At 42.9% G+C, this 27,984-nt stretch overlaps 2 protein-coding genes across 6 annotated transcripts; one reads left to right on the forward strand and one right to left on the reverse strand.

The window, feature by feature from the left end:
* Window positions 1-68: 68 nt before the first annotated feature.
* Window positions 69-27,984, forward strand: spry4 (sprouty homolog 4 (Drosophila)). 3 transcript variants are annotated; one of them, XR_001167541.2, is made up of 2 exons: window positions 69-160; window positions 1,037-1,746. XR_001167541.2 is itself a non-coding variant. In XM_004550353.6 (2 exons), exon 2 carries the CDS (start codon window positions 23,521-23,523, stop codon window positions 24,667-24,669), a length of 1,149 nt encoding a protein of 382 aa, XP_004550410.1. In that variant the 5' UTR covers window positions 86-160; window positions 23,474-23,520; the 3' UTR covers window positions 24,670-27,984. The 3 variants fall into 3 exon arrangements, 2 of the variants coding, with proteins under 2 accessions (XP_004550410.1, XP_004550408.1); XM_004550353.6 differs by lacking the exon at window positions 1,037-1,746 and adding an exon at window positions 23,474-27,984 and having other exon boundaries at window positions 86-160; XM_004550351.6 differs by lacking the exons at window positions 69-160; window positions 1,037-1,746 and adding exons at window positions 21,007-21,324; window positions 23,474-27,984.
* On the reverse strand, window positions 9,510-18,783 carry LOC112430145 (retrovirus-related Pol polyprotein from transposon opus). 3 transcript variants are annotated; one of them, XM_076889337.1, is made up of 5 exons: window positions 18,428-18,783; window positions 18,264-18,344; window positions 10,482-17,775; window positions 10,318-10,398; window positions 9,510-9,829 (listed from the first exon to the last, which is right to left on the reverse strand). In XM_076889337.1, exon 3 carries the CDS (start codon window positions 15,192-15,194, stop codon window positions 10,893-10,895), a length of 4,302 nt encoding a protein of 1,433 aa, XP_076745452.1. In that variant the 5' UTR covers window positions 15,195-17,775; window positions 18,264-18,344; window positions 18,428-18,783; the 3' UTR covers window positions 9,510-9,829; window positions 10,318-10,398; window positions 10,482-10,892. The 3 variants fall into 3 exon arrangements, with proteins under 3 accessions (XP_076745452.1, XP_076745454.1, XP_076745453.1); XM_076889339.1 differs by lacking the exon at window positions 18,264-18,344; XM_076889338.1 differs by lacking the exon at window positions 10,318-10,398.

A 27,984-nucleotide genomic window follows, 5' to 3' on the forward strand; every position in this document is an offset into this window, starting at 1 on the left:
TATAACCTTGTTTGGCCTTCAGAGACTGATAGGTAGTCTCTAAGATCACTGTTTGTGTCTTTGCTCCTTGGTGTTCTATTAACACACTTCTGAATGCTCGAGACCAGCACGCTACCAAAACTTCAGCTTGTATAGAGGTGCTTACAACTGCTGATAATCAGTAAGTCAAAGACATTTGATTCCTCTTAATTTCTATGGAAGGAGTAATGGTGTACTTTGTTTTTCACACACGTCTTTTTAGCATTTCGGCTTAGTTTTTCAGAAAAAATAAAATAAAATAAATGATGCAGTATAATATTCATGTTTTGTATTTCAGCTGCGGTTGTATTTACCTAATTTTAAGACCTGATACAATTTTTTTAGTATATTATTTATGTGATGTTTAGTTTTTTTAAAGAGGCTGTGTTTTCTTTTTTGAGTATAAGAAAATCAGTGGCACATGCTGGTGAGATTATTGGAAATGGAAACTAATTTTGAACTATGTATAATAGTATGAGTCACCTGTTTTACAAATTAAGACGACGGTAACTGTTAGTCACGAGATAGGAAAAGTTAGAAATACCTGCATCAAAGTTGAGAGATCGGTTACAAAACTAACACTACAAACTCCAGATAAGTTTAAAGCTTTAAAGCTGTTAATCAGCAAAAACAGAGGTTGTATAAAAAGCATCATTCACCCTTCACATTGATATACATTATGGGGGAAAAACATAGTTCTGCTTGAGCTTCTTTCATCTAGGACACTTCATTAATTCAAGTCATCACTGAACCAGTAATAACATTTGTTTCAAACATGTAACTGGTAAATCGTATAAATAATGTATGTAATTTCTCAGTAAAAGTTGACAATTGCATCCTGCCATTGGGAGTCATTTGTCTTACACACTAAAACTAATAATGAAGTTGCTTCAGGGTTTAAATATTTTCAGATTAGTAGTTCATTTTGTCAGCTGTGGTCATGTACTAGTTTCCACCTTTTTTCCACTTTTCTTGCACGCGTGCAGAGAGAAAGCTTTTATTCTGCTCTTTTGAAAAGCCCTGAAAACACTTCAGCTTTGATTTTGCGGCTCTCGTGTAACCTGGAAGAGCCCTGCTGAGCGAGAGGAGGAAAGAAGAGCTCCAGTGGAAGTTGACCTCTGACCTTTCTTCAATGGAGCGACAGGACCCCAACTGCACTCTGACCCCTAGGGACCAACCAATTACTATAGCGTGACCTGCCGTCAGAGGCGGGGCTTCCTCCTCACCACACCTCACATTCTGGGCATTCCAAGTGTCACTGTACACACATATCATCCAGGAACTCCAAGATAATGTACATACATACATATACCCGACACAGATGGGATGAAAAATTGACTGAAGGTGTTTGCACGCCAAAATGTCTTTACCCTACTCAAACTCAGCCGATGAGTTTGTAAATGTCTGTGAGCTTTTCTATGCCGACAGAGTATAACAAGTTACACAAGAAAGCCTTTAATTTAGGAACACTCTCTCAAATTTGCTGGAACAAGTCTTACAAATGTAAGACGTTTTTAGTTGTCTTCCACCTTAGTTTGGCAGATGCACGAGTTTTAATATGAGGCATGTGTATGTTTTGTGGCTGTCTGGTAAAACACATCGCCCCATTCGGTTGTTCTTTGCTATTTGTGTATTACTGCTCGAGTATTCCTGGCACAAGGGTACCAAGGATTGACCTGAGAGTGTGTATGTATGTGTGTGTTCAGTAAAGTGTTTTTTCAGCTTTAAGCCGTGTAGTCTGCATCCCATTCTTTGGTGCTAGCCAACATCAGACATATACTCGCACACACAGCTCGCACACACTCACACACACATATAGTAAAAGCGCACACCGCCCTTACATACACACGCAGTCTCGACGCTGCCCCAGACAGAACCAAAGCAGGCTACACACTAATTACATGCCTGAAATTAGACATAATATCAGCCAACCAGTTGACTCTGGAAACAGTGTTGGAGGGCCAAGTTAGGGATGTGTGTTCATGTGTGATTTCTGCTTGTACTAGCTATTCATAGATTTTTATGGATGACTTCAGTGCTTGTACATATAGAGTAAATGTAGTATGTAAATGCTCTGTTTACTATATATACTGTGCAATGTATATGTTTACTGTTGTTGTGTTTAAGAGGTCAAATGTAGAAACAGCAGGGCCAGACAAAAGCAGGTCAAAAGATGCTGAAAATAATATTGTACTTGACTAAACACAGAAGTTAGTCAGTGATGCCACAATGTCTGCTGCATCTTTTCTTCAAAAAAACCCCCCTACAAAACAGAGTTTCCATTAGGGTTTAAATGATGGCCCTGTTCAAAAATAGCTTTTCCAGTGTTTGGTATAGCGCAGGGCTGGGGCAGGAAAATGTGGAAAGGATATGAACACTTTGTTTTCAAACCCAACAATGAAAGGCGTTCCATACAGAACGTACATCTGAAGGATGCAAAAATCACATTTTCATTTTACAGACAGAGTTCGCATGTGAAACTGTGGCCTAACTTTATTGAAAAAGTGATTAAAAATATGCTCTTTTAACTTAAAAATACCATTGGAGCTGTTGGTCTTGGAGTCTGCCTTTTTGTCATTAAATATGTCTTATTTGCCGTAACAAAAAAAGAAAAGAAACAATTTTTGCAATTTAAGTATTGAGATGGATGTGAGCAGGACTAATGCTAGAAGTTAGAAGGTGGATGTAGAGTTATATCCATAACTTGTTGGACAATGACAACTTTTTCCAATGTTACCTTTTTATAGCACCACTGTGGATTGTAAATCAATTGAAATATAATAAAAGTGCAAAAGTTCAGCTTTAATTCAAAGGAACAAAATTATTACATTTACTGTTTTGTAATTACAGACATTTTTATGTAGTTCCCCCAAAAGTAATTGGACAAACTAACATAATTTAAAATATAAGAACAGATTTTAGTGATTAGATGAAAGTGACTGTGATAAATATGAAGTCTAAAGTCTCACTGACATCACTAGATACTGTGTTGTGGGTCTTTGCCTTCAGTTTTGTATGTAATTACTGAAACACGTGTTCTGTTGGCTTGAGAGCAGGTGTCTGCCTTGACTATTGAAGAAAATCCCATTTCTTTCTCCTGAGAAACTCTTGGGTTTCTTTTACAGTGTGCTTCGATCACTATCTATTTGCATTGTGAAGCACTGTCCAGTCAGTTCTGAAGCATCTGTCTGAATCTGAGCAGAGTATAGCCCTGTACACTTCACAATTCATTATGTTACTTCTATCATCAATAAACACTAATGACACGGTTACACTGGCAGCAACACATGCCCATGCTGTAACATTACCTTCATCATGTTTGACAGATAATGGGGTATTCTTTCAATCACGATCTGGTCCCTCCTTTCTCCGCGCTTCCACTGCAAAGTCTAATTTGACCTTCTTGTACATCAGTGTAACCAACGGGTTGCATCTTGTTGTAAACCCTCTATACTCCCCTTCTTAAATGCATCTCTTAATTGAAGAACTTAATAATGATACACATTCCACCTCAAGAGATTTCTTGACTTGGTTAGATGTTGTGAAGTTGTTTTCCTTAACCATGGTAATAATTCTGCGAACATGCATTTCAATTGTCTTCTGAGGTCTATTGTGTGTTTGATTTAAAATCCACTGAGATGGTATACACAAAATTACACAAAATCTATCTTTGTGCAACAAATTATTGACATAACTGTATTATGTCACAACTGAGTTGAGCACATTCCAGCAATAGCATGTTGGAAAACGAAGATTAATATGTGTGAATGGTTTCTCTGTGTCTCTGTGTTTGTAGTAGACTGGCACTGCTTTTTTGCCCTGTGGCAGCTTAAAAAGCCTTCAGCAACTCTGGTTGAATAAGCGGATGGATGGATGGATGGATGGATGGATGGATGGATGGATGGATGGATGGATGGATGGATGCTTGACATTTGTTTGCCTTACATGTTATGGTCTACAGTGTTGTATCACAAATGTATCACAGTGTTTTAATTAGATGGTTTCATTGATCCCTGCAGAGAATTTTTTATTGCTTTTCCACCAGCCCAGGAAGTTCAGAGGTCAGGGTCAGCAACAGTGCAGTACCCCTGCAGCTGACATAAAATCAGGGTCTTGTTTGCGACCAACATGGATGCCAAGTCATTAAAATATAGTCTACTCAACCTCAAGGTCAGGGATCTTCAAGCTTGAGTCATCAGGCTCATAGACTTTAACCTGATAGATTTTAAACCTACATTTAATTCATGTGCAATTCGTCACATGTGAAAATATAAATTAACTGATCACAGCATATGGCTTTTGCTTAATATAATGTTCTTGCAACTATAGATAAATGTTTATGCTAAACAACGTGTTTCTTGATATTCTCTTAAAGGTAACAAAGTCAGATCATAAGAGCCTTTATTTTCTGCAATGGCCTCTCAGGAAAAAAAATAACTGCTGACTGGATAAAGTTCTGTGAAGGGAGAAGGCTTTGTGGATGTTAAACTACAAGGAGAAAACCCATTTTCTTCCTGCACAGCCATGTCAAATAATCGGTTACAAGATTTGTCTGGAATAAAGTCATATAAGCACTGACCAGACTGGCAAAAAATATATTGGCTTTGGTAAAATAAGGGCTATTTTCATTCTGCTTTGTTAGAACAACTGTGTCTCCAGGGTTTGATTCCAGGCCGTGGTCTTTCTTTGTTTGCATGTTCTCTCCAGGTACTCCAGCTTGCTCCCACAGTCCAAACACATGCCCATCAACATGAATGTGAGTTTGAATGGTTGTCTATCTCTACGTGCTCACCTGGTGACAGATTGGTGACCTGTCTAGGGTGTAACATTGCGTCTGCTATAGGCTCCAGCCCAACTGAAAACCTGATAAAAGAACCTGGATAGAATATGGTTTAGCTACAGATGTCCTATTAAAATACAAACATGAAAAACAGACATTAAAAGAAATAAGTCAAATTAATGCACTTATGGTATGTTAAATATTCCAACGTTAAACCATATATATATATATATTATGAAGAAGATATTACAAGTGAAAATATTCTAGCACGAAGCAGAAGTAATACACAATATTTGCAAAACGATTCAATTGGTTGGACGACAAGTCAATACTGCACTTGCTGAAAGAAATGTTTTTTTACTGGCAGTTTCTTTGTAATTTGAAGTTAGGAACGATTTCAACTTATAGAGCAAAACAAATTTTTAAGTCAAATGGAACAAGAACATTTGATTTCCCAAAGTCTACAAATACGTTTGATTAAAATGAATACAATGGGATGCTGTTACAAATCAATCTGTTGTAAAACTCCTGTGGCAGCAGACCCAGTGCAGCTCATTTGGCCTCTGTCTTGTTTTTCCTTTACAGGAATTTTTGAGCTCTCTAATGGCTCTAAGTGAATTAGGTCTAATGTATCCTATTATGGTGCAATGAGGGCAGGCCAAAGTCATCAGACTCTTTATTTTGATGGATGTGGACACACAGACTCACACAACCACACATACATGCTCCCCCACCACCCCTTCCTACCTCTCTTACCACACACCTCTCCTGACTCCAAAGCACACAAACACACACCCCGAGCAGGCGGGCAGCGAGGAAGGAAGTCAATATTTGAGGAGTTGGGCTACCTGGCCTCATGGTCAAGATTTTACTGTAGGCAAACTATAGTGTTTCCTACAATGCAGCTCTCGGCTTGCTCGTCTTGAGTGTTACTGTAAGTTAACACATCATTACATTTGCGAATTCTGTTAGCTTTGGCTCTAATCTTACCCTACTGTTTAAGAAAAACCCACTCTTACTGTAAGACTTAAGAAAAACACATACTGGTGATCTGCTCTGGTGCAATGATTTCCAATGGGGTTTTTTTGCCTGGCATTCCCTCACAATCCCTTAAAATACACCCTTACTGACACCATCATACATTTTCAAAATACATGGAATCTATGACAAACTATAACGTTTACGAGGCTCACAAGTCAATACTGATTCAAATAAATACTGCTCCTATCAAGTCTGGCCATTAGCACAACCAATAACTACGCATTTCTTTGATTTACCTCAGTGTCTACATAGTATCAGTTTTATTTTTAGCTACTTATTTAATGTGTTTATTTATTACTCTGTTTTTACCTTTTTAATTGTGTTTTCAGTATGTTTTGCCAGTCTTAGGTGTGTATCTGTTACTGCTTTTAGAAAATGATGCATTGTTTTATTCACTCCCTCTGGTGTGTTTTGTTTTAGTGTCGTCTTTTTTTGTTTTTCTACCAGCTTTTTAGTGGTTTAGCAACAAGTTCACCTATCAGTTACTTTAGTTTCAATCATTAAGCCACTAGTTCGTACTTTTTTGTGAACTATTTCAACAATTGTCACTCAAATTAATGGAGATTTCAGTATGCTGTCTAATTGGTGTTTTATTGTAGTGGTTTGCAAATTTGTTTAGCAAGTAAAAAGCTGCTGGTTTAGAAACGCCAATCTCCTTTGGGACAGAAGGGGCATGTGGCTTAAAAACTCAAAGAAGGAGCCAAAAGTAGTGGGGGGTTTTTTTTTTGGTCTATTTGCCAAAAATATGACAATATCTTTATTCGCAAGCTTTCCGTAAAGCACGGTTACTCCTGCTAACACTCATATATTGATGCAAACATTTAAATATCACAACAGATAAATAACATGAAAATTTGTGGGAGGAGTATTTTTGCATCAACATGCTTTTGTAAATTTGACTAGCAAACACTCTGCTCCACAGCCAGGCACAATACCATAACAAGCAAACAGAGTTGTGGGGATTTGTAGGAAATAGTCATCTTTCTGAATGCACCAAAGGTCCCCTGCCTACAGCCAGGAGGTTGAATTGGACTGCTGAGTACTCCTTAACAACTCAAATATTTACAGGAAGTAGACAGAGGAAATTTGCCAACTAAGTGACAGAGCTCTAAAGTGAGCTGAGGATTTATGTGGAGCTGTGGTTTTTATTGACATTTGTATTTGATTTTAAAATGCAGGCTTTTTCCTGCTGGTATTGTGTAATCAACTTCAGATTTCTGATGGGCAAATTTTGTTCAATTGCAGCTGATTGTGAATGTTTAATTAACATTTCTTCATCATTGGTTATAAATCTATTTCTCAAGGTTGATTCTTGCTCCACAGCTATTTCATGTGTTTGGGGAAAGCTGTGAGCATACAAACATGGTGTGACCTTGGAATGCACTATGAAAGTATTCAAACTCTTGAGTTTGTATTTCTGCATGAGCCCCACACAACTGGTGTTAATTGTTGAAAGATTTTAAAACGTGAAACAGGGGAAGGGGTGGGCAGAAAAAATAAATGGTGGTTTACCTGCAAGAGGAAGCTTTAGATTTAAGGTGTGAGTACCCTGTAAAGCTGTTACTGTGATTTGCATTGAAGGGCCGTCACCTAACACCGTTAACATGCTAAGACACACAAATACAGATAGAGTCAGGAAATATTAGACAGACAAACAGCAACAGATTAGTGAAAAACAAAGACAGACAGACCTAAGTGATAAGCAAAAGGTGTACTGATGCTGTAATTTGATTTAGACTGAGACATTTGGGGATTGGAGCACATCGAAAACAAAGCTGAGGATAACAATTCATACAGTAGAAGTATTTTACATTACAAATAATGAAGACTTTCCAAAGTTTACTCAGTGACATGGTAGAAAATACTTTTAACATTAAGTATGTCAAACTGCTCGTGAAGCAGATGGGGCTAATCTCAAACTCACAGCAGTAGCCAGCAGATGTGGCAGGAAGAAAAGTAGGGAGGGAAGACTCTGGAGAGAAATCCGGGCCTTTCCTTCTGTGCATGTATGCCTGGATGATCACACCGATGAGAAATCTACAATTCAACGAGCACTTCATGTGGGCCATGCCTGGAAACCAGCCAGCTGCAGACAGAAATCTTCAAGTATCCACAGTGTGTGTCTTTGTGCATGTCTGCACATCTGTGTGTGCAAGAGACATACAAAAATGTGAGCTAAAGGAAAAGGAGGCCGCCATTTCCTAATGTTTTATTATGTCTTCAGTTTTTTGGGTTTTTTTTTACAGTACTCTTTTAAGATAGCTTTACACTGAAAATATCCCTGCAGACTAACAAGCCAGCACACTGTCATGGTCCATTCATCTATTTTTCCCCACTTCTCCAAATATGGATCAGAGGAGAGAGCAGTCTAGGAAGAGATGACCTCCTCCATTTCAGCCACCTCCTCCAGCTTTTCTGGAGGGGAAACCAAAATGTTCTTAAACCAGCTGAGAGATACAGTCACAGTCACAGTCTGTTCTAGGCTGGCTCCAAAGGCCTCCTTCCAGCTCAACATATCTCTAGCATCTCACCCAGGAGACATCCTACTCTGAACCCCGAACCACCTCAACTGAGGTGTCGCACAACATAAAAATTATTAACAGAATCAATGACAAAGGACAGTCCTGGCAGAGTGCACCTGTCACCAGGAATTAGTCTGATTTATTGCCAGCAATGCAATACAAGCTCTCACTACAGCTGAACAGGGGTCAAAGAGCCCATAACACTGAGCCCTTTAACCCATATTTCCGACGCACTGCCCAAAGTATGAACTCAAATGCTTCCTCGAGGTCTACAAAACACATGTAGATTCTTGAGAGGATAAAGAGCTGGTCCACTGATCTACAAACAGAACAGCTGCACAACATCCAGAGCCTTAAGGGACTTCAGGCAAATCAAATCAACCCCAGGGGCCTGGCTGCTGTGGAGTTTTTAATTACCTTGGTGAACTCAGCTACAGCAATGGGCAATTTATTCCCAATACAGAAGGTGCATCAGCAGGATTCAGGGGCTCCTTGAATTATTCTTTCCACCAGCTGACTAGGTTGAGTTCAGCAGCACCTGATCCCAAATGGTTAGGAAACTGCTTCCTAGTCCTGAGTCACCTGATGGGTTGACACAATCTCCTTGAGGCTAACCAATAGTCTTGTTCCATGTCCACGGTAAATGTCCCTCACATCCAAGTTTTTTGCTTCAGCTACTGCCCTATCCTCAAATCTCCAGAGTTTCACCAGCCAAGTTCCTTTCCCAACCTGTTTTATCATCCTCCCCCACCACCTGATCAACTGACAGTTCAGTTCTTCTCTTGGTGACATCCTTATGCTCGAACAGTGAGAATGAAGAACATGTGACCAGCAGAGGTCCAGTAACATAACACCAGCCAGGTTCCGATTGGGCCAGCCTATCGTGGCCCTTTCATGTCACCCAGTAGGTCAATGGCATCCCCAGAAAAGGCAACCTAAACCACCAGTGACTCCAATATGCCCGCGCGCTCTGAACTCATTCTGCACAAACAACAGTCAAAGCCAGTGTGTAACCAACTTTAAGGTATAAAGGTGAATTACAGCGCAATAATTACTTGGGCTCGTAATAAGACCCTGGCCAGAATCAGAAGACACCAAATTCGTATGGAGCCAAAGTATTGAGCAGCAATAATGACCTGGACACAATGTTAACTTTTGAGTAGCCACTCTTGTATTGTTACAAAGTATAACAGGTATTTGTCCAATTTGTACAGATAAAGTATAAAATAAAATAAATAGTGTGCACACTCAACAAAATAAAAGTACTCGTTGGGGCCCTTTAAGAATTTAGAGTTAAGCTGGCGATAGCCAACTTCAAAGGTCCTTGTGAATGTAACTGGAATGTATGAGTGTGTGGTGTGTATCTTCTTTGGGGTAGATCGTCCTCAAAGTGGTTGGCTCGCCATCTATCACAACCAGAATATCGTCCTGGTCCTTGGACTTTTCCGTCCTCTCCAAAAAACCTGACCTATAATCCAGGTCATAAAATGTACATTCTAATCAGTCTGTTTCAGATGCCTTGTTTAAGGTTAAAATACAAAATCAAAATATTGCATCACCTCATATTCATTGCATCAACATCTTAAATCTTATCAAATCTCACAGTTCTGTTGTACAACATTCAATTTTCAAGCATATCAAATATGAGAACTAAACATCTAAGTTGCTCAAATATTTCTCTATTCATGTAAACATTAATTAAACAATACTTATGGTAAGTAACCATTGACACTCAAAATACAATACACCATAACAAATTCAGAACTATGTGCAAATAAGCAACAAAATATACATGTGAGTTCAGTTCAGAGGCATTAAAGCAGTGTGCTTAATTTCTCCACACTATAGGCCTATTCGTGAGAGAGAAATGCACTAAAAATTACCCTCTAGATTACTTTAAACTCACAGTGAACTGACAAAAATTAGCTTTAGAGCAGCTAAGAACATGTTGCTCACCGTTGCTCTGTTTCACAAAAGCCCAACACACACTGGCGTTGGAATTCCAGCAGCTCTCCGGATGAAAGGTGAGTGGTTAGCCTGTGAGACACCGAGCTAGCATTAGCATGATCGCGACGGTAAGTCTCTACAAGTTTTTTCCATCAGAACAACACTCGTCTTACCGACGTTGCCTCTCTCCTTCATCCAGCCACTCGACTCCGGACTTCCAGCAGGTAAGTAGGCTGGCTTTCCTTCCTCTCAATCCTGAGTTTTCCTCTCTTTTGTCCGTGGATTTCTCGGTTTGAGTAGCAGATGCCTCCACTCCTCTTGCTGAGATAAGAAAAACCCGGGACACCATGCACCTCCACCTCACTTCCTGGCTGACAGGGTCAATGCGGCCTGGGTAGGCTCTGATTGGTTGCTGAGCTAGGTGCCCTCACGTGGGGTGAACTGAGAGGTGCATTCAATGGTCATAGGAAATACGACGCTTGTTGATGTGGACAGTTAATATAAAGAGAATAAGTATGATATTTTTCATCTGGGCTACACCCTCCCCTCCTGAACTCATGCACGTCCCTGTGCATGGTAGACAGTTAAATGATGATTATTTGACGGGTCAAGGAAGAGGGCGAAGCAGGCTCTTCACCATCACTGATGACATCGGCCCAAGCTGAAGACAGTCCTTGCAAGAATGATTTTGCTGCAGTGATCAGAGGATTGCCTAGCTCCGTATAGTCAAGCCGTCGTGGCGGACGACGGTTTCTCTCAGATCTCCTTACAGAATCATTTGTATCCATGTTTTCCCTTGTATCCACTGGGACTATCTCCTCCACTCTCTCCTCAGAATTCGCACCTCTGGTGCCAGCCTCCTGAAATGGAAGTTGCCTTTCTTGGACGTCTGGGTCATCAACAGGTGAGTCAGTTTCAGTTAAGGTTATTTCATCCACTTGTTCGGTCGGTGTGACTCCATTGGTAGATAAGTACTCAGTATCATCTGTAGTACTGTTAGGCATATCAGGTATGTTGCCAAAATCAGATTGGCTGTCAAAAACAGGTGGGTTGTCAATATCAGGAACATTTACAGGACTCTCACTCACTGTGTGGACAGGGGAACTCAACCAAACAGGAATGAGCAAATCATCTTCTTCGTCTGAGGAGTTCTCTTCCTCTAGCGCTGGATTTGCACGGGTTCTTGGCCTGCGTGACACTGGCTTCTGTACATGCTCACTGCTTTCCTCCACAGGTAGGTAGCCACATGGTAGCAACAGATCCCGGTGTAGTGTTCTTAGGGGACCATCTTTGTTTTCAGGCTTAACTGTATATACTGGGAGGTTGCCTGCCCTTCTCACCACTACATGCACAGTGTGTTCCCACTTGTCTGAAATCTTATGTTTGCCCCGGATACGGACATTCCTGACCAATACCCGATCTCCAGCTTCCAAGTCTGATGCAGTTACATGTCTGTCAAACCTCATTTTGTTCTTGTGAGCCATCTTTGCAGCCTTGTCCATAGCTAACTTGTAGCTTTCTTTGAGACGTGACTTGAGTTTTTGCACATATTCAGAGTGAGATGAGTGTTGTTCCTCTTGCACTGGCAGGTTGAATGCAAGGTCAACTGGCAACCGAGGTTGGCGTCCGAACATCAGTTCGTACGGGGAGAAACCAGTCACTTCATTCCTGGTGCAGTTATAAGCGTGGACCAGGGGTCTTACATGGTCACGCCAACAGGACTTATCTTGATCACGGAGAGTTCCCAGCATATCAAGCAAGGTACGATTAAATCGTTCCACAGGATTGCCCCTAGGATGGTATGGGGTTGTCCTCACCTTGTGGATACCAGCCACCTGACAGAGCTCCTTGATTGTGCGGGACTCGAAATCTGGACCCTGGTCACTATGCAATTTTTCTGGGATGCCATAGTGTACCATAAAGTTCTCCCACAGACACCTTGCCACTGTGCGGGCCTTTTGATTAGGTGTTGGGATAGCAACTGCAAATTTAGTGAAGTGGTCCGTGATCACCAATATATCTTTGGTTCCACTCCTGTCAGCTTCCAGGGACAAGAAGTCCATGCACAAGAGTTCAAGAGGTCGTGTCGTATTAATGTTGACCAAGGGGGCCGCTCTTTCAGGCCGTGCTTTCCTCCGCACGCACCTGCCACACGTCTTCACTTTCCTTTCCACGTCCAAAGCCATCCTTGGCCAATAAAATCTTGACCTTACAAGGTCCAGTGTACGGTCGACTCCCATGTGACCCATATGGTCATGCAGGCTGGTGAGAACTGTGTTGCGAAGCTCAGCTGGAAGTACAAGCTGGTAGGTTTTCTGGGACCTCTCTTGGCGTCGCCGGTACAAGACATTGTTGCGGAGCTCAAGACGGTTAAGCTCTCGGAGGAGCAGTGGAAGCTCAGGGAGCTGTGTGCGCACGGTTGGAGGTGGTGTGTCCCCATATTCGATCTGAGAAATAACATGCTTTATACACTGATCGGCTCTTTGCTCGTCTGCCAGCTCTGCCTCAGTTAGATGGGGAATGGTTGGCAGACCTCCAAACTGTTCCTCTTGCCCATAGCTATCAGGTACAGCACTAGGAGACACAGCAAGCACCTCCACCAAGGCAACACAATCTGCATCTGCCTCTCTTTCATTGTCAGGACTGACGCTGTAGGTGAACTGCCTCTCACAGATTGCTTTCACCACAGACTGATTTACAGCATTGATGTTGTCTGGATCACAAAGGTGATCTTGAGTGAACTGTTGTATGCGTTCAATCTCTTTTTGTGATTTCAGGTCGTCCGCTAGCCCTCCATGTGGTCTGCGTGATAATCCATCCGCATCTCCATTCTGCTTCCCTGGACGATAGAGGAGTTTGAAAGAGAATGTGGACAGTGCTGCTAGCCACCTATAGCTAGTTGCGTCAAGTTTTGCTGAAGTCAGAATGTAAGTCAGCGGATTACTATCCGTTACAACAGTGAAGTGGTTGCCGTAGAGATAGTCGCTGAACTTTTCTGTAACTGACCACTTGAGCGCCAGAAACTCCAACTTGTGCGCTGGATAGCGATTTTCGCTCCGTGACAGCCCTCTACTTGCATAGCCTATGACTCTAAGTTGTCCCTCTTGCTCCTGATACAATACAGCACCAAGCCCGGTGGTACTGGCGTCGGTGTGCAGTATATAGGGTTTCTGGGGGTCGGCGAAGGCAAGTACAGGGGCAGTGGTGAGACTTTGGATGACTGACTCGAAGGCTTCCTGGCAAGCTGGCGTCCAGCGACCTCCGAAAGGGTCTTTTGGGTCATGGTACTGATGTGCACTTTGTCTTGCGTTTACTTTTGATTTCTTGTGGCTAGGTGGGTACCCCGAAGTTAAGTTGTGGAGAGGTTTCACAATGCTGGAATACCCCTTAACGAACCTTCTATAATACCCAGCAAAACCAAGGAACGACTTTAACTCTCGCAGGGTCTGTGGGACAGGCCATGTTTTAAGGGCCGAAATCTTCTCAGGGTCAGTCCGAACTCCATTTCTGGAGACCACATGTCCCAGATAACGGACTGAAGTCTGGAAGAAGACACATTTCTCTGGTGACAGCTTTAACCCAAACTCTTTTAGACGAGTGAGCACTTTCATGAGTCTTTCTTCGTGTTCCTCAAGGGTTCGGGAGAATACTATCACGTCATCAAGAAAGACCAATGCATCCTTCAAATGCATATCCCCCATGCACCGCTCCATTAACCGCTGGAACGTGCTGGGGGCGTTCGTTACACCCTGAGGCATTCTGTTGAACTCCCAGAAGCCGAGAGGGCACACAAAGGCCGTCTTCGGTTTGTCTGCTTCTTCGACCTCGATCTGGTAGTACCCTGATTTTAGATCAAGAACAGAGAACCACTGTGAACCATTGAGGGCTGAGAATGTGTCCTCTAGCTTCGGAAGGCTGTACGCATCTTTTATAGTCTGAAGGTTTAGACGCCTATAATCGATGCACAACCGGACTTGGCCGTTCTTTTTCCGGACTACCACTATGGGTGACGCAAATGGGGACTCTGACTCTCTAATAACTCCTGCATCAAGGAGTTCCTGAATGTGCTTCCGGACAGCCTCAATGTCCCGTGGGTGGATTGGCCGGGCACGTAGTTTGAAAGGCGTGCCATCCGAAAGTTTTATATGATGTCGCACCTGGTCCGTCCGGCCAAAATCCAGGTCGTGCTGTGCAAACACCTCAGGCATGCCGCTGAGCTGCTGAGTGATGCGCTGTTTCCATTCCAATGGAACTGGGGAGTCACCAAAATTGAAGGTTATGGTGGGCTCTTGGAAAGACGGAGTCTCTGGAGTTCTCTGGGATAGTTCTGACTGTTTGGTCTTGTTGTGTTCCTTTAATAGGATGGTCTGATAAGCACTAACCTCTGCAATAGTACACTTGGCAGGGATGACAATGTCGTGGTCAGACTCGTTGCTTATAACAACTGGCAACTTGTGGGGCCGCCGCTGGGGAAAGTCCACCAGACCGGCTTTAAGTAGCAGGCCACCGGGCAAGGGGGACGATGATGGGTACTCAATTACAACTGATTTTTCATCCTGAAGGCCCTCGCCAAGGGCGACTCCCTCCACTACTACAGTTGAACCAGCTGGAATGACTTGAGGCATCTTGCCAAGTAGCTTCACTACCCCCTGATGGGTGTCACTTGTCTGCTTCCGTCTCAACTCAATGATTTTGAAGACTACTTTGTAGCCATGTGGGAGGGGTTGACGATTGGCTAAGTCAGTCTCTGAGTAGATGTCGAACAGTACATCTAGGGTGTTTGTGCCTATGAGCATGAGGGATTGTGAAGTGTCAGGGACGATTAAAGCAAGTGTGTTTACATCTACTGGAACACCTATAAAGTCCTTTGGAAAAGTTATGGTCATTTCTATATAGCCAAAGTAAGGCACTAGCTGGCCATTAGCACCTTCCACTTCTAAGAGGTCATGTAGTGGCTTGATCTTTTGCTCTGAAAGGTGCTGCTGGTAAAATGACTCAGGAACAGTGGTAACTTGGGAGCCTGAGTCAAGAAGACAGTTGACTTCTTCACCTCTCACAGTCACTTGAGCTGTACTTCTGGTACCAATCAACTGTTTAGGGAGTTGGAAAGATTGGTTCTGCTCTGAATGGTTTAAGCCAGAACATGTTTGTGCTTTGACAGTCTTTGCTGGGGTACTTACTTTGTTAACCTCAGCTGTGATTTTGTCACCATTGTTTACGTCTGAGGGACGTTGTTGACTCTCCTCAGCTCCTGTTTGTCCCACAACAGGAACTGTTAGATGTTTAAAGGTGAATCTGTACAATCTCGCGCTTCCCACTGGCGCTGTTTCTCCTCCAACTGCTTCTTTTTTTCTGCTACTAGGTTGGGGTTAGCGGGGTCAACACAGCATGGAGCGATATGTCCATCTTCACCGCAGTTGAAACAATACCAGGGCTTGGGTCTGCCCCTTTGCCTCTTTGAAGTCTGTCTTTGCATATGTCCATCTACACCATGTGGCTTTGACATCTTACTCTGCGGCTTCCCTGCAGGGTCCTTGCTGTTTGCAAACTTTGTTCTTTTCTGTGACATGAATGTAGTTAGTTGACTTTGCAGACTCGCCACCTGCTTTCGCAGATCCTCAATAGCAGCAATGCTACTCCCATGTTCCTCCTCTGGTTCACAAACATGTGCACCCTGGAACTGTAACTGAGTTCTCTGCTTTGTGGTGCCAATGTGTTTTCTCATACGGTTAGTTTTTGCTTGCTGTCGATCTTCCTCAGAGCGAATCATTAACAACAGGTCTGAGAATTGGGGTGGGCTGCTCTTCTTTTGCTCAAGTTGCAGGGCGCTGAGTAGGTCGTTGTCCCAACATCCCCTGCAGAACTGTTTAAGTAGATGTTTGTCCACTTCTTCACATGTGACTCCCCCCCTCTTCATGGCTCTGTTTAATGCTAGCTGTAGCCGGTGAAGGTAAGTGGATGACTTCTCACCTGGATCTTGAAGGGTGTTCAGGAATTGAGCGAAAAGTTCCTCACCATCTTCTACAGTGCCAAAGGCTGAATCTAGAAGCTGCAAATAAGTCACAGGTGGTGACTCAGGCCGCAAACTCTTAACTATATCAGCTGCTGGTGGGAGCAGGCTCTCATGGATCTTTCTGGATATTTGCAGGGGGGACATGCTGGGATCATTTTGGAGCAGTTCAATTTGTGTGCGCCATGTGTCATAATCAGTTTCATTGTTAGGTCTGGGAACCTTACCGGAGAAGGAACGGAGTCTCACCTGGGACTGGATGTGTGGGACAACATCTTGCCTTCGTACGATATGTTCTACCACAACCTTCTGAATGTCAGGTGGGTTCAAGTCACTTACTGAGAGGGACGCTGCTCTCCTTCCATTAGTGAGGGGAACATCATCAGTGGCACCAGTATCACTTGGTGTAACATCTGAATGTGAGGTGTGACACTGTCGCTCTTTAGAAGCGGGCGGAGGTACAACAGTGGTCTCGACATACGTGGGAGAAGGTTCTTCAGTGGTAGGTCGCATGGCTTCAACATCCTCCCCAATCTGACACATCATCTCCTTCAGCACCTCACCGTAGTCTTTGCCACTCAGCTTGGCTAGTTCCTTGAGTTCCGCCAAGTAGGTTTTTGTAACATTACTCCCAACCGTGGTAGTGTACATGCTACTGAGTGTTTTAATTTCATAGACAACGCTGGGATCAGCTTGTGCTGTGTATGTGTATGGTAAACGAGGTTCTAAACCTTCTAAGGCTGAACTGCTAGAGTATTCTACGATCAGGTTTTGGTAGAAGTTGGACAGTGAATCATCAACAAAAAGGACTCTTGTGATTTTACCATACTGTTTCAGAAAGTCAATGACCTGTTCATCTTTCTCAGATACCTGTGTTATCCCAGCGACAACAACCGCATTAGGTATTTTGACACCAGACTTTTGTATGAAATCCATGCTGGTCATTGCCTCAATATTGATGCTCAAATCAATTGGCTCCTGGCTGGCTCGCCACTTCTGTAACCAACTTTAAGGTATAAAGGTGAATTACAGCGCAATAATTACTTGGGCTCGTAATAAGACCCTGGCCAGAATCAGAAGACACCAAATTCGTATGGAGCCAAAGTATTGAGCAGCAATAATGACCTGGACACAATGTTAACTTTTGAGTAGCCACTCTTGTATTGTTACAAAGTATAACAGGTATTTGTCCAATTTGTACAGATAAAGTATAAAATAAAATAAATAGTGTGCACACTCAACAAAATAAAAGTACTCGTTGGGGCCCTTTAAGAATTTAGAGTTAAGCTGGCGATAGCCAACTTCAAAGGTCCTTGTGAATGTAACTGGAATGTATGAGTGTGTGGTGTGTATCTTCTTTGGGGTAGATCGTCCTCAAAGTGGTTGGCTCGCCATCTATCACAACCAGAATATCGTCCTGGTCCTTGGACTTTTCCGTCCTCTCCAAAAAACCTGACCTATAATCCAGGTCATAAAATGTACATTCTAATCAGTCTGTTTCAGATGCCTTGTTTAAGGTTAAAATACAAAATCAAAATATTGCATCACCTCATATTCATTGCATCAACATCTTAAATCTTATCAAATCTCACAGTTCTGTTGTACAACATTCAATTTTCAAGCATATCAAATATGAGAACTAAACATCTAAGTTGCTCAAATATTTCTCTATTCATGTAAACATTAATTAAACAATACTTATGGTAAGTAACCATTGACACTCAAAATACAATACACCATAACAAATTCAGAACTATGTGCAAATAAGCAACAAAATATACATGTGAGTTCAGTTCAGAGGCATTAAAGCAGTGTGCTTAATTTCTCCACACTATAGGCCTATTCGTGAGAGAGAAATGCACTAAAAATTACCCTCTAGATTACTTTAAACTCACAGTGAACTGACAAAAATTAGCTTTAGAGCAGCTAAGAACATGTTGCTCACCGTTGCTCTGTTTCACAAAAGCCCAACACACACTGGCGTTGGAATTCCAGCAGCTCTCCGGATGAAAGGTGAGTGGTTAGCCTGTGAGACACCGAGCTAGCATTAGCATGATCGCGACGGTAAGTCTCTACAAGTTTTTTCCATCAGAACAACACTCGTCTTACCGACGTTGCCTCTCTCCTTCATCCAGCCACTCGACTCCGGACTTCCAGCAGGTAAGTAGGCTGGCTTTCCTTCCTCTCAATCCTGAGTTTTCCTCTCTTTTGTCCGTGGATTTCTCGGTTTGAGTAGCAGATGCCTCCACTCCTCTTGCTGAGATAAGAAAAACCCGGGACACCATGCACCTCCACCTCACTTCCTGGCTGACAGGGTCAATGCGGCCTGGGTAGGCTCTGATTGGTTGCTGAGCTAGGTGCCCTCACGTGGGGTGAACTGAGAGGTGCATTCAATGGTCATAGGAAATACGACGCTTGTTGATGTGGACAGTTAATATAAAGAGAATAAGTATGATATTTTTCATCTGGGCTACAAGTGCGTTGACCCAAAGATACAGGAAAGCAAGACTCTCATTCACTGGTAAAAATCCCAATGCACCGAGGGCAACTCCAGCACTGAGTAGTCCAGCCCCTCTCCAGAAGACTGGCTCCAGAACTCAAACTCTCCACTCAGGTAAGCCCAACTATATCTAGCTAATATCTCTCAGCCTCATGCACCAGCTTAGGCTCCCTCTCCACCCGAGAGGTGACATTCCATGTATCAAAATCCAGTTTCAGCAACTGGAGATCACAACCACCAAAGCCCTGACTTCTGACTGCTATGGACCCCTATGGCCTTTTCTGTATATGTAGGCCCACATGAGGGCTAGCCCATACGGCACATTCAGGCTAGGCCTTGTGAGATAAGCCCCTCCCCCAGAACTGGATGCAGAGAGTGGCCTCAATAATCCTGTTCTGGGAGCAGTAACGAGGACCATTGTTTTCTTCGTCAAGGGGATCTTGTGAATCGCACTTACTCTAGCTTCTCACCTTGGCAGACACTACCATGGGCAAAACAATACAATTCCTGGGACCACACAGGTTTGCACACCGCTTCACCATGATGAGGTGACACTTCATCGATTTATAGACTCATTTATATGTTTAGGTCTATAAGCATTTAGACAGTGGTAAGATATTTGTAATTTTGTACACCACCGCCAGTGAATTTGAAATCAAACTGTTAAGATATGAATAAAATGCAGACTTTCTGTTTTAATTCAAATGGGTTTAATGGCCATTTTAGAAATAGATCTGATTAAAACCTGCACTTCAATCATATCTTGATGGTTTGATTTAAAATTCACTGTGGTGGCGTACAGAGCCAAAGCTCCACAAAAAAATGTGGTCCAAGTATGTTGATCTTATAAAATGACTCCCACCAGAGCAAAACAAGAGACTACAAGAAGCTGCAAAAGTTCTCTTAAACTTAGTCATTTATGCAATGTAAATTAAATAATAGGCTATTCTTTGCAGGTGTGATTGTTTTCGTATGTCTCCTACTTTTTCTTCCTCCTTTTTCTTCAAAACAATAATCCCAATTTGGAGATGTAGTGGTTTCCATGGTGATGAGTGCAAATGGATAATAGGGCAACTGTTAACCTTTGACTGGTTAAAAGCCCCAAGCTGAGGGAGGGGAGGTAGGATAGTGGTGGGGAGTTTGCAGGGAAACACACACACACACACACACACACACACACACACACACACACACACACACACACACACACACACACACACACACACACACACACTAGGATGTCAGTGAGAAAGGAAATTCGCACTCATTTCCTCCGTGTGGTTTCGGTACAAATCAACAACATCCTGTCCTTTTGTGAATCCTGCCTGCCCTCATGCTGGTTTGTGTTTCAGAGTAGGCGTTAAACCCCCCGCCGTTCTCCTACCCCTCCTCCTCCTCCTCATCTTCTCCTTTTTTTCTTTCTTTTTTTTTTAACATTGCCAGAGAGGCTGTAGTCATACCTCACATTGTTGCCGAGGAAGGAAGGGCATGTCCTTGTTCGCAATAAATGTCTTTAGCTGGAACAGGAACACAAGGGGAGCGGCTATTATGAAGTCTAATCGAGCAGAGGCATGTGACCTCCGGTATCTTGATATCCTCGTTGAGAATCCGCTGAATGAGGCAAAAAAATAAACCTCAGACGTACACTATATTTATTAAACGTTTTATATTCTCGCAGATTCTGGTATGTATTGTTTTTCTGCATCTGCATGTTTTCCATTAGACACAGGTCGCCATCCATTCGTCAGAATCAATACCAGAGATCATATCTGCCTTCAATGAAAAAAAATTAATTAATTCATTGCAGATTTGGCCCACTCATATTCCGCTCTATCGCCTTTCTGTTACCATATTATAATCATAACAACATGTAGCATCGCTGGCTTCGTATATAAATAAATTAGGGGGATAAAAGGGTGGGGGGGACATCAGAGCCCACTCTTTATGTAAATCAGGCCTGACATTGCCCTTGTGACCAAAACCCCCCCCCACCTCCTTCTCATTTCCTCGCCCCCTCCTTTTTCTTACACACACGCCTCATTCGCTATTTCTTCCCATTCATAAAAACGTAGGTATGGCGCCTGCGCAATGCTATTCGGAGTCCTCCCCATTCATAAAAATGTAACATCCGCATTTCAGCCCTCCCCAGTCGCGCGGCCCTGCCATTCACAAAAAAACAGAGAAAAAAAGACCAGGCATCTGCGCAGTGCCGTCCCTTTCCTTTCCTCTACCCTCCCATTCATAAAAACTCACTTCCCTCCCCCTCGGTGGTTGCAACATCATATCCAAAGCTCCGAGTCCACAACCGCAGTCGTCTTTTATGCACCAGCGAGTGGAGAATAGTGCGGGGCACCAGTTCGCCGTCCCCATACCTTGTTCTTATTACCCTGTAAAGTTTGGACTTATCTTTATCCATTATTCCTGGAGCTACTCGCTGCCTTGGAATAAAGCCTGTGCGTAAACGTCGCGCGCAGCGGAGAGATGAAAATTGTATCCTGAAACAACAGTAAGTGATCACCTCTCGTGTTTTTCCTTTCTTTCATCTCTAGATGTTTGTAACTAGTAAGTGTGTCACTGTAAAGAGAAACTGTTCGGTACTGTTCAGTGTTGCCTTCACTTGACTGGTCCTCTCAGTCTACTCAATCGCGTGCACTAAAACGCTCCTGCAAATTCTATTTTGCAACAAGCTGTTTCCGAGGGTTTGCAGTTTAGGTCAATATTTAACCACCGACTTCGGACCAAAAGCAAGGTGAAGGTATCAGAGATGGAGAACGACGCGTAGTCCAAACCGCCGCTTTTTTTCTTTTCTTTCTTTTTTTTAATATCAAATACGCATTTCAGCGGCTGTCGCATCGCTTCGTACATCCCCCCCCCCCCCCCCCCCTTTTTTTTTTCTTGTCTTTATTTTTTTTCAAAGACACAATAAAAAGCAGCGGGGCAGACCCACACTTCAATCTCTGCGTGATTCGCCCTTCTCTCCAAAGCCTGTAGGTACGTTTATCTCTCGGGCGGTTCGGTTGCGTGTGTCCTTCTCGCTCTGCAGCGACTGCCTGGCTGGCACGCCATCGATGGTGTCAGGTGTTTATGCCATTAGTTTTTTCGTTTTAGCCCATTGGCTGCGACAAATCTTGTATTAATTTTCTACAATGCATTTGTTGTTGTTGTTGTTTTTTGCGTTTTGGTTTTTTGAGTGCCGTGGACGTATAATGTCCAGCTTTACACACACAGCTACGCACCGAACAGCCGCCTATCAAAACGACTCTACATTCCCGTGTCTGGTGGCACGCAATGTACCATTTCCTTTATTAAGCTTGTGTTTTTTTTTTGACATTTTACAAAAACTGTTTGAATACCTGCTTATAACGCCTATATAAACATGCTATTTGTGTAAGTCGAGCTGCCGCCTCCGGTTTTTATGACTCAGTCATTGACATGTAGGGAGGGACGCGCACACACATAGACACACACACGCACACATTCGGGCTTGCACACGCATAGTTCCGGCTTGGAGCTTATAATAGTCTAGATTTGACGATCACAAGCGCTTGTGTCGGTGCCAGCTATGTCGCAACAGGTTTCTCAACCGGGCTTCTGAAAATATGAGGAATGGGAGAATCACACTGACAGCTGACGGTCAAGCAAAGCTGTGTCTACCACTGATACATTTACGAAAAAATAATACAGATGTATATATTTGCTGGGTGATGTGCGCAAGCCCAATAAATCACAAGACGAGCATAATCAAACGAAAATGATCTGAACAAGCTGATTTTTTCGTCGGTATATTTTGTTATAAGGTAACCCAAATGAATACTGTAGACAGTAGGTCGGTGAGCTGCTTTTCGTCAATATATATGTAAATAAAATGGATAAAATAAATCTGCCGAGCGCTCATTGATGAAACGGATGAAACCGATTTCTTTCAGCCTCACCATGACTGGAGCGTCTTGATTCATGCTTGCAACACCGAGTGCAGCCAGCAGCCCATTCACAAAAAACTGCAGTTCATAAAATCAGCCCCATTCACAAATCCCAGGGTCTGATCTCTGATTCAGATTCGTGTTTATGCAGTTTGCACACTGACAGATCAAATTTAAAAATACAACATTAGGTCAACTTGTATTACATGAAATAGCTGTGATTCTATAAAAAGACCTAATTTCCTTTGCCTCTTGCATTCATTTAGTCACCGTTGAAGTCTCTTTTCTGGCAACCTTCTTGTTACTTTGCCTTGTTTTGCATCTTTGAGTCTTTTGCATGCAAACCCTGCTCTCTGGTGCTCCCTGCTCTTTGGAGGGGAGGCAGTGAGAGCCCAACTTCTATTGTTCTAATGTCAAAGTTAGAATGGAGGAGGCTTAGACTGAATACCCTGTCGGTATTCAGTCTAAAAATCACCATGGTTTGGAAACTCTACATTCAAATAATTGCAAAGATCCGGTCTGGAGAAAAAAAAGATTTCTATGGAGAGACTTGTTTTAAAGATTCAGTATTTGTTTTCTGTGAAGTGAACTACTTATATCAAATGTCACGTTCGCATGCTGTTAGAGGTGTTGATCTGACATCTAACCATCTTTAATTCTCTAGTTTATTGCCATTTTTTTTATATTTTAAGATGAGATTAGTCTTAAATGTCTCTTTTGTATCTGTTTCTGCAGTATTGCTAAATGCTGCTTTAGAGAGAAGTCGAGGCACCAGCCTACATATGGAGTCCAGGGTTCCCCACCACATCCCCGGAGTGTCCTCCTCCCTCATATCTCAACCCCTGCTGGACAGTCGTGTGCCCTACGGTCGTCTTCAGCACCCTGTCACTATTTACCCCATCGACCAGATAAAGTCATCACACGTGGAGAACGATTACATTGACAGCCCTGCTGTTGTTTCTCAGCAGCCTCCCAGCCAGAAATCTTTGAACCCAAGAATCACCTGGCTAGGTCAGAATCAAGAAGCCTTTCTTGGTGCAAACCACAACCATCATCACAATCACCAACACCAACCTCCCCAGCATAGTAGGTGCGAGCCCCACCTTCATCAGGACACCACCACCCACCCTTGGATTTCCTTCAGTGGAAGGCCCAGCTCTATCAGCAGCAGCAGCAGTACCTCATCTGACCAGAGGCTGCTGGAACACGCTGCGCCCACTCCAACAGTGGACCACCACCCTAAATTGCACCCTCACCCCGGCCCCATCAGTACAATCACTACCCAAACTCCAGGCTGCTTCAGTTCCTCAGAATCTAAGGTCCTCACTTCTTCCTCCTCTGCTTCGTCCTGCTCCTCCTCCTCTAAATCCCTTGACCTCAAGTCCGCAAAGATGCCTGTGGGAGGTGTATGCTCCGTTGGAGGTCAGCAAGGGTTGGCAGTGATTCCTTCCTCTCCGACCGAGAAGAAGCACCTCCTTCTTTGCGAGCACTGTGGGAAGTGCAGGTGCACAGAATGCACACTTCCCCGAACCCTTCCTTCTTGCTGGGTCTGCAACCAGGAGTGCCTGTGCTCTGCTCAGAGCATGGTAGATACCGCCACCTGCATGTGCCTGGTCAAAGGGATCTTCTACCACTGCACCGAAGACGAGGATGATGAGGGCTCCTGTGCCGACAAGCCCTGCTCGTGCTCGCAGGCCAACTGTTGTGCACGCTGGTCCTTCATGGCTGCCCTTTCTTTCGTCCTGCCTTGCCTGGTTTGCTATCTACCAGCGATGGGCCTAGCCAAACTGGGACAGAAATGTTATGACAATATTAGCAGGCCTGGCTGCCGCTGTAAAAACTCACAGAGCGGCGTGAGTGTCCCCGTGTGTAAAAGTGGAGCCACAGAAGCAAAATCTGGCACTCTGGAGAAGCAGCAGCAGGGATCATGATAGTGGACCAAACTGTGTGGTGGTGACCTTGCTAAAAAAAAAAAAAAAAAAGTGGACTGGACTATACCATACTTGTTTGCTCTCTATGGATTGGACAATCCAACACCAACCCATTAAACTATCCCGTTAAACTGCTGGAAGATGACTTATGTAAAACAAAGGTACAAAGATGTTTAATAGGGTGTATGATCAAAAATGGGCCTTATATGAGGGAGGTGGCAAGTAGGAATAGCCAACAGGCCCTCTGAGATGTTTTTGTTCTTCTTTGTAAGAGTGACAAAAGAACAAGAGACAAGCTTGTGGGACTGGTATTTGTGTTTTGCGAAGATGGCCGTAGGCACAAAGTCATTGTACCTCTCTGCTGCTCAATATTTCTCAGCTAATTTTGTAATGCTTACTAAACAGAAGCTGGTTGCTGATCCACAGAATACATAGAAATTATTGATGGATGGTTAATATCTATACTTAGCCCCCACCCCCCACTCCCCACCCCAACCCAAAAGCACAGCCCAGCGTTAAACATGAAAACAAGTGATTATCTATAGCGTGGTTTCAATGACAGGCCATTGCAGGAGTGAAACTAACACTTTTAACTACTCACTCGCTCCAAGGTTATCGTGGCCACCAATCTTTTAGCGTTTCCCCTCTCTTACACCTGAAAGATGCTACCTTGGTATTGCTAACATTTGATCTCCATTGAGTTTTTATGTCCAGAGTGGAGCTGTAAAAACAAACCTTTCTAGACTTTAAAATAATAGCAATTCCCCTTAACTCTCACCATGTATTGTGCATAAGCAGTTGAGATGATCACCTTACAGTGTGTTTTCCACTACGAGGTGGTGAAGCCTAGACATTCTCAAATATTTTGAATGCTGTTCACCAGTCACCTTTGACATAATGCATGTCATGACTTGCATGCTTTAGTCTAATGGTTACCCACTGTACTAGAAGTCGATTTGTAGTAGAGAAATGTGTTTAAAGAAAAAAAAAAGTAAAGTACACTCAACCTTCTCAGGGACAGTTACAGTAATCCTCTCTAGAACTTGGCCTACACCGCATGTTGATTACTAAACTGCCTAAGAGCCTGGTCTACTTCCTCTTTGCACAAAAAAAACAAAAAGGCAAAGAAATATTTAGGGGCAAAAAGGCAAGAGTGAATCATTTAAAACGAGTAAGCTAAGCTAGAGACAAACTGGCCAGAAAAAAGTGTTTCCAGACGAGAGGGGGTGCAAGTGATAGAGAGCAAAGAGGGGGAAGAGAAGGCATAGCAAAGTCGCTGTTGTGTATGTCTGCAGTCAGCCTTTGTAGAGTAAACCTGCCACTTGCACAACCTTTTTAGGAAGACGCAAACCCCTTAAAGGATGTACTAAAGCACAGTATTAACCACCTCAGCTATCTCACATTACGTTGGTGTGCACTACATTTAGTCCCCACCCCACTGCCCCCACACACAGAGCGTCTTCATCACGTTTAAATCATTATGCCACGTAGCTGCATACGTTGAATAGCCTCTTTTTTTAATTCTTAAAGTCTATTTTTGTGGCTTGCGTGACATTTTTAGGACTTTGCCAAAGGAAGCTGTTATACAGTAGCATGCTTTTCCTGTCAGAATGATCACAGTCACGCCAGTCTGGCCACGTGGTGTTGACGGCAGCTGGTCATTATTAAAGGTGGGCTGCCCTTTAATACAGATGGCCATTTCCGTTTGGCATAAAAGCGTACTGTCTTTGCGACTCCATAACACACATCTCTGCTTCACATCGGACCTGTGACTTTCATTAGGGTGCCTAACTTTGCTTTTACTTGTACTTGTCTAGTTGCACAAAGCTATCAGACGGGGGGAAAGGGAGGGAAAAAACACACATGGTCCTTAGTCTTTAATGTATGAGGCAATATTTTCAAAACCTAGCAATTCAGCCTGAGAGAAAAGGTGCCAAAATGGGATTGGTCGTGGGACCGGGCAAATGCCTGGTCGTCTCTAGGTGGGCAGCAAAAATCACAAATGTTTTGACAATATATTTAGTACTAGAGCTATGCAGGTGAAATGTTATTTGCTGTAAATAGTTTCACAACATTTGTGTTCTTTAGAAGACACTTTTAAATGTCCTTGAAAGATTGCATGGTACATTATAGCTACGATTCAGTACAAAATATATAGAGAATATATTAGATATATATTTTGAGGGTAAGAATACGATGTTTTTGTGGTTGTGAGGAAAAGGAAAAAAGGAGAGTTTCAAGAAGAAGGTTGGGGAAAGGGGTAACAGAAATAACAGACGTTTCTATTACTAGCACTTGATTTAGAAAAGTGTGCCCGGCAATAAATTAAAGAAGAAAAAAAAAGGAGAAGAAGCAGAAAAAAACTCCTGCTGTTTATGCTATCCATGGCTCATTAGCAGTCGAGAGGCTAAGCTAATTCCCTGGTTCCTCTCCGAGTCCTAAAGACTGTGGACTCATTGAATCCACACAGGGAGCACAATCTACCCCCATCAGCCCATTTCCTGCCGTTACTCCTCGGTGTTTCAGCTCCCTCTTTTTCTCTTCTTGCTTTTCTTTCTTCCTCGCTTCTCTCTTTCCTGCCCCGAGAAATTGCCCAACAAACATCCCTGACCTTCCATGATTGACAAACACAGCTGCTGTGCATAAACTTGTCATACCACAGAGACATGGAAAGACATGTCTGTCTCTCTTTCACTCTCGACTTGGTTTTTCCTCTCCAGTTGTGTTCTGCGCCATCTCTTCTCACCAGAGGACATTTATTTCCAACAGTTGCTGCCTTTTTTCTTTTCTTCTTTTGCTGTTACTCAGCTCCATCACTGCAAAAGCAATGCTCCTAACTTCATGTTGGCTTTATACAATCACGTGCTCGCTATCCTGTTTAAGGTGTGGAATAATCATCCAACAGCTCAAACATTAAAACCTTTTCTTTACGCTGTGACTTTTACACACCAATCCCCCTGTGTGTCATTCATTTGTGAACACGGTTTTCTTTTCTTTTCCTTTTTTCTTTTTTTTTTTTATTTAAACCCAAACAAGAGGAAAGGTCTCAAACAGTTGGGTGATGCTACTCCATTCTTTTATACCTTTACAATGTCATTGTTGGGTATTGAGAAACAAGATCTGTGCTTTTGTTTTGTGTAGATATAACAAAAAGACAAAAATCTCATATAAAAGGTTCCCTTTATAGATATATTTATTTTGAAGTTCTATTTTATATAGTATTTATTTAGATGCCAACTTTTTGTTTGTGAAGAAAGCTTATGTCGAAATGGAATGTACATTGACAATGGAAATATATATTGTTAAATATACCGA

Source organism: Maylandia zebra, linkage group LG10 (assembly GCF_041146795.1).
Source record: "Maylandia zebra isolate NMK-2024a linkage group LG10, Mzebra_GT3a, whole genome shotgun sequence".
NCBI lineage: Eukaryota > Metazoa > Chordata > Actinopteri > Cichliformes > Cichlidae > Maylandia > Maylandia zebra.

Coding starts and splice junctions, on each gene's coding strand:
- LOC112430145 (XM_076889339.1), bottom strand. CDS start 15,194: ATGACCATAACTTTTCCAAAGGACTTTATAGGTGTTCCAGTAGATGTA.
- spry4 (XM_004550353.6), top strand. CDS start 23,521: ATGGAGTCCAGGGTTCCCCACCACATCCCCGGAGTGTCCTCCTCCCTC.